At 31.7% G+C, this 12,685-nt stretch overlaps 3 protein-coding genes across 4 annotated transcripts; 1 reads left to right on the top strand and 2 right to left on the bottom strand.

Annotated features, from left to right (window-relative positions):
- Positions 1-231: 231 nt before the first annotated feature.
- Positions 232-552, bottom strand: LOC131619739 (cytochrome f). The gene has a single exon (XM_058890806.1). It carries the CDS (start codon positions 550-552, stop codon positions 232-234), a length of 321 nt encoding a protein of 106 aa, XP_058746789.1.
- A 931-nt stretch (positions 553-1,483) lies between these two features.
- On the top strand, positions 1,484-3,862 carry LOC131615937 (probable E3 ubiquitin-protein ligase RHC1A). Of its 2 annotated transcripts, none has more exons than XM_058887126.1 (2): positions 1,484-1,613; positions 2,669-3,862. In XM_058887126.1, the coding sequence occupies exon 2, from the start codon at positions 2,676-2,678 to the stop codon at positions 3,678-3,680; it is 1,005 nt and encodes a 334-aa protein (XP_058743109.1). In that variant the 5' UTR covers positions 1,484-1,613; positions 2,669-2,675; the 3' UTR covers positions 3,681-3,862. The 2 variants fall into 2 exon arrangements, with proteins under 2 accessions (XP_058743109.1, XP_058743110.1); XM_058887127.1 differs by lacking the exon at positions 1,484-1,613 and adding an exon at positions 1,643-1,681.
- Positions 3,863-4,140: 278 nt separating this feature from the next.
- LOC131615936 (uncharacterized) lies at positions 4,141-8,462 on the bottom strand. Its single transcript, XM_058887125.1, has 14 exons — positions 8,119-8,462; positions 7,969-8,009; positions 7,264-7,356; positions 7,104-7,178; positions 6,893-6,942; positions 6,720-6,809; positions 6,555-6,611; positions 6,243-6,312; positions 6,001-6,102; positions 5,728-5,780; positions 5,496-5,634; positions 5,305-5,389; positions 4,886-5,014; positions 4,141-4,686 (listed from the first exon to the last, which is right to left on the bottom strand). Exons 1-14 carry the CDS (start codon positions 8,402-8,404, stop codon positions 4,505-4,507), a joined length of 1,452 nt encoding a protein of 483 aa, XP_058743108.1. The 5' UTR covers positions 8,405-8,462; the 3' UTR covers positions 4,141-4,504.
- Positions 8,463-12,685: the final 4,223 nt, after the last annotated feature.

The following is a 12,685-nucleotide window of genomic DNA, read 5'->3' as shown; positions in this document are numbered from 1 at the left end:
CTAATATATTTAATTTTTATCTAATTATTATTTTTTATATATGTATTTAGTCTTCAATCACTTTATATATATATATATATATATATATATATATATATATATATATATATATATATATATATATATATATATATATATATATATATATATATATATATATATATATATATATATATATATATATATATCAATTCTTGGTCATTGAGATTCATGGTCAATCTAAATTCATAATTAAGGATTCAAAGCCCCCTTTTTACCATTAGCAAGAACTTGTTTCACTTGCATATCATAAGGAATTCGAACAACTGCTTCAAATACAGTATCGGGAAGTACCGCTTGTGGAACCTCAATATCTATGGGCTTATTAGCTAAATGGCAATTAGCACATACAATCCGGCCGGTAGCTTCTCGAGGATTTTCATAACCTTGTTGGGCAAAAATGGGATATGCATTTGAAATGGGTGCCCGAGTTATGATATATATCATGAGCAATACGGAAATGGATCGGGTACTCTCTTTCTTTATCCAAGAAAAAGCATTTCTAGTTTGCATGGTCCAATTATTGATCCAGAAAATTTCTATATATATATATATATATATCTGCCTTTTATGATGTTGATTTTATTTAGCATAGAAATTTCAGTCTAATTATCTTTGAAAATATTTTTTATATTTATAATTAGTTAAAAATATTATGTTGAAAGCAAATATATATATATATATATATATATATATATATATATATATATATATATATATATATATATATATATAACTCTTTACCGCATATTCGTATAATAAAATCTAATGTATGGTTGGAAATTTCTATTATATGAATCATGTCTATAAAATTTAATATTAATAAAAAATTATGTGACTTGTTAATGAGATAAATCAAAATTAATGGTTTTAATAATCTTTTATAAATGATTCATAATGTTAAATTTTATATCAAATGATTCATAATGTTAAATTTTATATCAAATGATTTATAATGTTAAATTTTATAGACATGATCTATATCATAGAAGTTTTCCATTCATCCGTTGGTTTTGTTATATGAAAATATCGTGAAAAATTATTAGATGTGTCATAATACTAAGTTTGACTTTTTGATGTGATTTAATCTGAGTGAGTGTGTGTGTATATATATATATATATATATATATATATATATATATATATATATATATATATATATATATATATATATATATATATATATATTTAAAATATTTTTTTAATAAAATGAAACTTTGAATTTTTTAGTTAAATTAGAAAGATATTTGAATAATTTTATCCAAATGCCTATATGGTAAAATTACCTTCTAACTTTCTATATTTGATTTGGTCAAAAGTAAACTCTATATTATTCAACTTTTATTACATGGAAATTACCCATACACCTAATATATTCTTTTTTGGTACAATATTTTCTTCCCTTTTATTATTATTTTATTTAAAAAAAAAAAAAGAAGAATGAGTCATTATTCTAATCTCAAGTGGTGAAAAACCAAATGTCATTTTCCTTAGAACATAGCACAAAAGTCTCTCTCTCTCTCTCTCTCCAGAATCTCAGGTTACTAAGCTTTGAGTTCTTGCTATTTCCTTTGGTGAGTTCACTCTCATGAACCCTGAACTTTTCATCTTTCTTCTTGTTCTTCAGTTTTTGATTGATTCTGTATGAATTCTAGCCTAATCTTGTTATATGAGTAACTGGGTATTGATTAATTGAAACCCCATTTGAAAAAAATTGTGCTTTTATTACTGTGTTTGGTTGGTTATGAATTTTGATCTCTATTTGTTTTTCTTTGGTAATTTTTTGCATTAATTTAGGGTAAATTGTTTTCATTTATGATGAATGTGTGCATAGGTTTGTTTCCCCTAATTCTGTAACTGTTGTAACTGTTCTTTGTTGTTTGAAGGAGAAAAAGGTTTTGTGTGATAGAATATGAAATTTGTCATTGTAGTTGTTGTTTACACTTTACACTCTATATCTAGAATCTGGCTTGTTGGTTACAATTTTCATTCAGTTTCTCTGAATGATTTGCATTTTGTGATGTATAACTATTGCCAATTTGGGATGTTGAATCCATGGTTTTAAATTGCGGATGAGGTTGCTGGTGTTGCGATTGCGGTCCCTGTGCTTATGCGATGAGCATTGCGGCCGCAAGTGAATTTTGATTGGGAGGTGTATTAATACACCTTTGAAAAACACTTAAAATTTTCATTACTTGATATTTAAATTGAATTTTTGAGTTATGAAAGTATGAGTTTTGATACAAATTCTTGAAGAAACACGGGTGAAATTGTCTGACAGGGTTCCTAATGTGGTCGGACGCATGATTTTAATATCACACTGCAATTGCGGTCTGATGTGGTTGCAGAGTCTACCTCATTAGCAATATTGTGACTGGCAAATGCGGTGGTTGCTGATTACAATTTTAAACCATGGTTGAATCTTAAGGGTTTGTTTCATTTTTGTGGTGAATGATTTGCAGACATATGCTAACAGTGGAATAGAAAATTGAGATGTAGAATCTTAAGGGTTTGTTTCATTTATTAATTGTTTTTATTTTTGTACAGATAGATCATAGATAGATAGATATCAATATGATTAAGAAAGAAAATTAAAATTTGATGCATATTTTACTATTTCTGAATACAGCTGAAGAATGTCAAGTGGAGCAACACATTGGTGTTATGAATGTAGTCGGCCAATTGTGCTTGAAGGGAGAAACATTGTCTGCCCTTACTGTGATGACGGATTTGTACAAGAACTTGACGAGATGCGAGGCGTTACACCCCAAAATACCCTTCCGTCACGCTCTGGCGAGTTTCAACAAATGCCTGACTTATTCGATGCTATTCATGCTTTTATGGGGAACAGAGGTTCCGAAAACAGGTTTGGGCTTATGGACGCTGTTGATAATTTCATGAGGCATAGGATGGCTGGAATGCACCCGAACTTTGATGTTAGAGGGAGGTCTGGTTCGTCTGTCCCGGTTCCTGAACAGAGTTGGGGCGTCTATAGTTCTGGTCCGTTTTTAGTATTTCACGGTCAAGTTCCTGGATTAAACTTGCCTAATGGAAGCTCGAGAGGAGGTCCGAGGCGTGGTGATTTTGGCGACTACTTTATGGGTTCTGGTTTGGAAGAACTTATTGAACAACTCACCATGAATGATCGTCGTGGTCCACCCCCAGCTGCACGATCTTCAATTGATGCAATGCCGACGATTAGGATCACACAGGCGCATCTTCGCTCAGATTCACATTGTCCGGTCTGTAAAGAAAAATTCGAACTTGGTTCTGAAGCAAGAGAGATGCCATGCGACCATATTTACCATTCTGACTGTATTATTCCTTGGCTGGTTCAACATAACTCGTGTCCTGTTTGCCGTGTCGAGCTGCCACCTCAAGGACAAGTTAGTTCTCGTGGTGGTGGTAGTAGTCGAGGTTGGGGAGGAAGGAATGGTGGCAACAGTGGTGGAAATGGTAGCTCAAATAGCAGGGAGAGTGACCGTCAGAGCAATGGAAGGCGAAATCCGTTTTCGTTTCTGTGGCCATTCCGTTCTTCTTCTTCTAGTTCAAACAACAATCAATATTCTGAGGGAAGCACTTCTTCAACCAATGCTGAGCAGAATAATGGAACTAGTTACCATGGATGGCACGATAACTAAAAAAGCCGCATTTTCTCCCGGGGATTAAGTATCACTTCGAATAATGCTTGTAATTTGAAATCAGATGGTAAGAATATATTAATATTGTAATTTCAACTTTTTCTCATGTAATGGAGATAGTAGATAGAAGTATGTTAAAAATCTTTGTACATGTTATTATTATTCAGTAAGTTGAATCTCTTTGAAGCTTTCACCTGTCATTATATAATCTGATTGTTACTTTCTCCTTTTAATTCTCTTAACTTTGTTTGGTGCTAAGCACTGAAGATTTAATTCATGACCATCTTAAATTTTTGGAGGTTCTCGAGGTTATTCAAGGTTCAACTGTGACAAAATAACTAGGGTTTCTATTTAATCATGATTTAACACGAATAACCTTGTTACGAGGTTCTATTTATCTATAATTTAACTGTGATAAATTTGAGATCTTCTGCTAGACGACCTAATTGAATCCAACTAGCATCAAGGACAAGATTTATATATATGTTTTGTCCCATTGTAGTATAATTGGTCATTGCAATCAAATGCAAATTGATCCACTATCTTTGCCAGGCTGGAGAAACTCAATTGAACCACTACTTTTGGTTATGGAGTTTATTGGATTCAAAATGGACAGTTCATAATATGTACACACCCCTTCAAATATACTTAAAATAATAGAAAAATCAAAATAAGTTACAAGAATTTGAGCTCAAATTTTATCAAATTGGAATAGTATTTGTATATAACTTTTCACTATAAAACTTTTAATATGCTTTAATAATAATTACAAACAGAATCAGACAAAAAGGTGTAAGAAAATATATTCGTATGATGATGCTTTCTCAAAGGTGCTGGAAGTTCTCAAATAATTCAGAAAGAATAACATAGCTTGAACAACCAAGCACCATTAGTAGGGTTATCCTCCCTCCTGGAACTAGTTCAGGTAGTTTCGCAGATGAAGATGAATTTGAGTTCCTATCAGACCATGACATTGCGGCCGGAATAACTCCGAAAAGCAGCAACACTGTCAACGACAAGAAACGATGAAAAAATCTGTCAAATCAAGTTTTGTCGGATTAAAATGAGTCTTTCGGAAGAGTCCGAGTTCGAATCCTGGTTGAACTCTTACCACAACCCCTTTTGCAAGTGAGCTAAAAGATTTGTAATGGCTAAAATATATTGTACTTAAAATTAACATGGTAATGAAAATGATGAACATTTACCTCCATATGTTCCTGCAAAGTCCAAGGCTTTGAAAAATATTTCAGGGTCCAATAATGAGAGTATAAGTGGTGGAATTAAAGTTAGTATATATGGAAGAGGTCTGTTCTGGCCTGTTGGGAGATTCAGCACTGAAAAACAATAAAGGTATCATTCAGATATCATCGGATCATATGTGATTTATGCAGCAACGACACTTCAAAGTAAAAATTTATCTGGTGTCTAACATGTGTCAATGTTTGACACCGATACACATGATTGCACTAAATCACATCAAAATTTCAAATTATCACTAGTGTCAGCATGTCAGGGTTTGTGTCAATGCGTCATAGTACGTGATAGTACATAAAATAACTTCGATGAAATTTCTGTATTAGCTTTTATCAAAATATATGAGAAATTGGAAATACAATATACATACAGTCTGTTAGAAAGTCTGTCAAACCCAAAACAAATCCAATGTAAGAAGTAGCAATTGCAAGAAATGAGAAGACCTCAACTATAGGCTGCAGAATCAGATTAGGTGCAAGAAAATAAGTTTTAATAACTATTCATGAAATTTCAATGCAGTGTAGGCAAAAAAAAGTTGATTCTGTCATAAAAAAAACTTACTCCAATTGTTCCATTTGAAGATCTCAACTGTTGTAATGGATCTAATCCCATTGGATTGTCACCAACAGTTCCTAAGATAACACCATTCCAAATAAGAAACAGAACAAGAGGTATACCAGTGCCTAGTACTATTGCACTCCTGCAACAAAAAGTGACACAATGAAGTGTTGAAAATTTCAAATATGCATAACTTGTTGATGTTTAAGAAAAGAGCAAACATGAGATTTGTCACCTTACTTTTATCAAGTCTCCTTCAAGATTTGTACAAAGAACAGGTACAACATTCTGAACACGAATACAATCAAAGTGTTAAAACCTTGTCCATTGTTCATCTGAAGCACCGACACCTCTCAAAATAGGCGTCTGTGTCGGACAATGACTCTTGTGATTATGTTCAATTGATTCGTCTTTTAAATTATTACTCGTGTTGACGTGACAATGTCAGTGCCGTGTTCGGTGTCCGTGTCTGTGTTTGATAATCAACAACTTAGATTAGGGATGTTACATGGTAAACAAATGAGAGTGCAATAATTGGTATACTCATAGGAACTGCTTGGAAGTTTGCTTTTAAAAGAGCATCCAAATGAAGGTTTCCACTTGCAACTGCCTAATATAGAAAAACAAATCTTAATCTCAACATGAACAAATATGATTTATAAATCATTTTTTTTAGTCCTATGAATCATGTAATAGATAAAAGATAAATTATACAAGAAAATTTCATAAGTTTTGGCATAAAAATCTTACCACAAGAGCTACAAAAAAACCGATGATTCCAATTACTAGAACTCCGTTAATTGCACCAATAAAGCGCTGGCTACAAATCACAATTAAGTATTGTCAGTCAAGAGGATACAATATGTATTACTGACACTTCAGATTAAAGGCGTGCCAAGTGTCTGACATGACATCAACGCAATTGGTTACATCCAATCTTTCTTTCATTTTCTTTAACTATTATCAATGTCTACGTATTAGTGTGGTGTCTGTGTCAGTGTTTCAGAACTTGATACAGATGAAACTTTTTGTTCTTGAAAGCATGAAGAAAGAAAAACAAACCTTCCAAAGAAGCATATCCCTCCAAAAATCAATGAAATCAGAGTTCCACTTTCCCATCTGTAACGAATATGCTAGTATTAGCCCCTAACAAACTTTGAATGCTTGGAATACCAAAGATATATGAAAAGTTCAGACGTAATTTAGGGCCTAGTTAGTGGCTTGTACATTGGAATGTGAAGAAAATTTGTCAAGATATCCGAAGAACGAGCTATATAGGCAACCAAAACTGCATAATGGATGAAGATGTATGACCAACTGCAAGAAAATCGCAACGATTATTAACTATTTCTTAATAAAATGAAACGAAATAACACGAGATCATTGATTTATAAACTTACCATGAAATTTGAACTCCTACTGTCCCTAAAGTTCTTCTAGCCATAGATACCTGAACTTAAATCAAGATCGAGTTACTAAAAATTGTCTCGAAAACAAAAACTTCAAAAAGTGGCATCAGAGTGTAACTTGATTGGATGCACGAATAAAAAAATAGTTACGTGAAACGTAACTTTTTCTCTAGAGTTTAATATGATTCGGTTAGGGAGTTACCAATGATACGCCGCCAGAACCAAGATCACACATGGTGTTGACATTTACTTCAGCAAGGAGCAAACCTGTAACAACCTGCAAGAGTTCTCATCAGAAGTGCTTCTATATAAGTGATAATTTTTCAGAAGAAAAACACATAATATGCAATGATAATAATTACCATGAATAACCAACAAAGAATGCAAGTAACTGTGGATGCTAAAAAGCCTGATTCTTGTGTCACTGCAGGAATAGCAAGTATCCCCGCACCTACCTGCAACATTTCTTCGCATTTGAGAGATTTCACGGCGATAAAATATGCATGATAAAATGCGATTAAACCCTAATTAGTAAAAAGTCGAAAGTTGTCACAAGTTTTGTAGCAATGGAAATTGAACATGAGCTTTCTCACCTTGACTAATGTGCGAGCTATCAACACTCACACACAAACACAGACACCAGACACAATATTAATATCGGACATAACATTGATATTTAGACAATGACAATAGTTTAAGAAAAGAAAAGTATTCAAATATAACTAATATATGTGTTAGTGGCAAACGCATAACACATCTTAATGTAAAGTGTTTGTGCTACATAGTCTAGCAATAAAATGAAGCTCATACATTTGAATGTAATAAGAAAAATTGGTGTCCATGAATATACCTATAGAAGCATAGTGAAATTGCACAATACATAAGCACATATCACCTCTGTAGCACCAACGCCTCTGTAAAAAGGCGTGTTGTGTCTTTGTTGGTGTCGTGTCCGGTGTCTGTGCTAGCATGTTACAAAATTGAACTGCTTTTGTTTTTCACCAGAGGCTTACTATAGTAATACAAAACTTGGAAGTAAAGAAAAAGGAAGAGCAAGAGTTTCTTACTGTAGTTCCTGCAACCAGGAAAATTGCACTAGATAAGCTTCCTGTTAATGTCAAAACACAGAAAAAAAAAACATGAATAAGTTAAATTCACATACTAAAGAAAAATAAAACAGAAGAGAAAAGAGGTGTGCAAATAGCAATGCAACCAACCAGGCTCTCTCTTTAAAGTGGCTTGGTTAATGTTTGAGAACAAACGCTCAAATTGAAATGCTGCTGCTTCTTCTTCTTCTTCTTTTTCTTTTTCTTCTTGTATAGATTGAGTTTCTTTTTGTTTTGAGAAGCATTTGAGATGATTTTTTCTACTCAAAGTTAAAGAAGAAGGAAGGTTAGTTTGATGAAGAAATGGAGGAGGCTTAAATAATAATTGTTGTTTCCTTTGTTGGATCAAAAAAGTTGGAATATGGAAGAATGGTGAGAGAGAAGAACAATACACCATTTTATATATGTTTTTGTAGCTCAATTTGACATTGTGTTTTGTTTTGGTGTGTGACAAATTTGAGTAAAGAATGGAATACATACATAAAATTTAAGTGTTACTTGGAAGTAATGAAAGGCTATTATCTACCTCCAGTTTTTTTGGAGATAGTGTGGGCCATAGTCTATTGATTCTTTAAATTTAGTTTTAATACTTAGTTTTTTTTATTGCATTATATAAATAAAATAAATGATTGAAAAATTAAATAAGTTAGCTTTATAGAATAAAATAAATTCCAGTCCACCGAATCATATGCCTTTTCAAAGTGAGCTTTATAGAATATGACTTCTTTCCCTCTCCTCTTAGCATCATCCACTAACTTGTTTGTAATAAGAACAATGTCAAGAATTTGTCTCCCCTCCAAAAAAGTAGGGGTGGCAAAACGGGCGGTGGCCCGCCGAGCCGGCCCGCGCACCCGCCTATAAATGGAGGGTTGGGTTGAGATTTTGGGTCCGCCGCCCCCCAAAGCCCGCCCCGCCAAAACCCGCCGCCCACCTAAGCTCGCCCCGCCAAACTCCGCCGCCCGCTAAAGCCCGCCTCACCTATTTGTTAAGTTCGTTTCACCTTAAGCTCGCCCTTATTTAGTTAATTATAGTCATTCAAATTTTTAATGGTTTTATTTTATACATTTATTTGTAAATATATGCAATATATTTTTAGGTAAAATTTATTTAAAAGATGCTTTATAAAAAATTGTTCTAAAAAATAAGTGAAAAATTTAATTGAAAGGTAAAAAAAAGTCTATTAATCTATTAAAAAAATAAAAGAAAAATAAATAAATAAAATAGGCGGGCAAGCCCGCCAACCCGCCACCTTGGCGGGGCGGACATGATTTTCATGCCCATTTTAGTTGGTGGGCTTGCCCGTCCCGTTCGCTTTTTGACGGGCTTTAGGCGGGCACGGGGCGGGGCGGGCGGCCCGTTTTGCCACCCCTACAAGAAAGCAAATTTAGATTCCGAGATAACTTTATTAACCACTTTATTTAACCAATTTGCAAGGATTTTAGCTAGCACTTTGTTCATGCACCCGATAAGCGATATAAATCTAAATTCATTCAGCTTCACTGGACTAGTTGGGTGTAGACCTAATTGGTTGTCACGCGATACTACACTCGGGCGAGTTTCTCTTCAAAATATTATTGATTGGTGAGTAAATTACTTAACCGATAATATTCTCGAGATGGAATGCAGACCTCGTGAACTTTTAGAACCCGTTCTACAGGTACAAAAACGCCTTAGTACACACCTTGTGGTTGGGTAGACCCATGACTCCATGCTCGTGACGTCGAACCTTGATCGTGTGATTTTGTGTGACCATGTGTGATCATGATTGTGATTGATGCATAAACCATGCATTCATGCAAAAAAAAAAAAACAATTGCATCATTTGCATACATACATCCAGAACATATGCAATATAACACTAACAATTAGCTGCATAAGTTACAATTAAGCGGGGTGTTCAAAACTGAACTAACTCAAGAAAAACAGCTAACCGATCAAACTAAATTGAATATTACAAAAATCCACGTTAAGTTCTGTTGTGTTTAACAAAATAGTGCGGTTCAATTTGATTTGCGATTTGTATTTTTTAAACCAAATTGAATTAAACTGAATACTATTATGTTACAATCCAAACTTCCGTTAGCCCACATCCACTCCAAAGGAATGTGTTGATGTGCATAAGGTATATCCTTATGCACGGTGCATAAATACTCAAATATTGTTTATATTACTCAAAGTATTATATTTATTACTCAAAATAATATACAGATTACTCAAAATAGTATAAATATTACTCAGAACAATGAATATATTACTCAAAATAGTTAAAATTCCATATTACTCAGAATGGTGTAAATATTACTCATAATAGTGTACTCATTACTCACAATTAATAATTACTCATAATTAATAGATGTGTACAAATAATGCATATATTATTCATGGATTATGATATTATTACTCGTTTCTAACTAAAATGTTACTTTGAACAATTTAAATATTACTCGTACGAGACTTATGCATCGTACATAAGGATGTACCTTATGAACATCAACCTGACCCCACTCCAAACCTACACAATCCAGTTTTGAGAGAGAGAATGAAAAGCAAGTGATATAATTGTTATTGTTGTAGATGTAAAAACTGAATTACAATTGTCTCTGTGTGAGTATATATATATATATATATATATATATATATATATATATATATATATATATATATATATATATATATATATATATATATATATATATATATATGTATATATATATATATGTATATATATATATATATATATGTATATATATATATATGTATATATATATACAAACCCTACATATATACATACACACACTACAAATGTCTCTCTCAGTGTATATATATATATATATATATATATATATATATATATATATATATATATATATATATATATATATATATATATATATATATATATATATATAAACCCTACATATATAGTATATACACATAGAAGTATGTGGTTTGTATACTAAGTAACTAGCATAACAAACCCTAACTAACTTGAGCTTGGACTTGAGTTACTTAATTTGAATTATACTCTGAACATACTCCCTTATAATCCAATCTACTAAGCACATGCTAAACATAATCGATATGAATTATTTCTAATTTCTTTCTCAAAGTTAGGAATCTGTCAATTTTTAATTATTTGGTGACGCTTTACTTCAAGTTCACCTCGATTTACCTTCTCTCTTAAGAAGTTAAATCTAGCTTCGATGTGCTTACTCATTCAATGTAGAACTGGATTCTTTGCAAGATTTATGACTGACTTGTTGTCGATCTACAACACTAGAGGTTTCTTCACTTCAACCTCCATCTCTTCCAGCACAAATCTGATCCAAATTGCTTGACACACAGCATAAGATCATGTTATATATTAAGATCACACAATGATAAACATAATTTTTTTTAAAGATCTATCTTAAAAATAATTTTATAAGAAATTGTTTAAAATAACTTCAAATTTAAGTTATTTTTTAAAAATTTGATATTGAAAAAAATTATAACAAAAGCATAAATATTTTAAAAATAATTATTTAATATAATTTTTTATTTAATTTTTTTAAAAAAAAAAATAATAACAACAGTGTTTAGATAGTTAACTTTATTCTCAATTAAAAACAAAATATTAAATGAAATTGATTATAATAATTTAATAATTTTCCATTTTAAAAATTAAAATTTACTAATTTAAAAAGATATTTTATTACATTAAAAATATATATATTTGAAATTTTGTTTTAGACCAGGAGACATGTTGGGCTTGCAACTTATGATTTTTTTTTTAAAACAAATTATGATTCTTTTGTTTGATGAAATAAGTTGGAATATTGAAAGTGATGTTTGGTTTGTGACAAATTTGAATAAATAGTTGCTACTTTCTGTTATTATTTTGTATAAATACAAAATTAATTTAAATAAAAAAAAATTGTAAAAGTTTATGATCCGTAGCCGGGGATCAAACCCGGAAATTCAACTTCAGAATTTTACCATGTGTGCTACTACGGAATTGTTGTTAGTGTTTACGTTTTAAAATATTTATATAAATAGAATTAAATAGAATGACGTCATAGATCCATTTCACACATTGTTTCCTCTCCTTAGATTTTTCTTATTAAATTTTGTGATCCGACTCCATTGGTTATGCATCTATTGTAAAATAAAAGGGAACAAGTTCTCCATCATCATTAACTGCTTTGTCACCGATTTGATCATAATATGAGAATTATACATATAGAAATATGTTCCTATGATACTTTCTTACTTGTTGATTATCGCCTTCTTCTTTTGAGCCTTAATTGAGTCTTTGTGTCACAATTTTATACTTACTCCATATTTCTTAATTCATCATTCTTCTATGACGCTCTTCTCACCCACCATTACTACTCTACTAATAATGATCTTCTTTTTGAATAATGATCTTATTGGATTATATTCAACTAGCACAAGTTTTATACTCTTGTCATAAGCTTGTTCTTCTTTCATATGAAATACGTTTGGCCAAATGGATGATGTACATCTTCTTCACAATCTCACCCTTTTTTGATGATGATAAAATATATGGATGGAAAATTTTTTCTTGAAACTTGATACTCCCCTTATCTTGGACATTTCTCCCTTTATTTTGTAATTCACGTTTTGTCTTTGGTATCTTAAAAAAAACAAAAAACAAAATCATACCTTCTCCCAT

Source organism: Vicia villosa, linkage group LG7 (assembly GCF_029867415.1).
Source record: "Vicia villosa cultivar HV-30 ecotype Madison, WI linkage group LG7, Vvil1.0, whole genome shotgun sequence".
Lineage (NCBI taxonomy): Eukaryota > Viridiplantae > Streptophyta > Magnoliopsida > Fabales > Fabaceae > Vicia > Vicia villosa.
The sequence above is the reverse complement of the archived record's forward strand: the minus strand, read 5'-3'. Positions and strand labels throughout refer to the sequence as shown.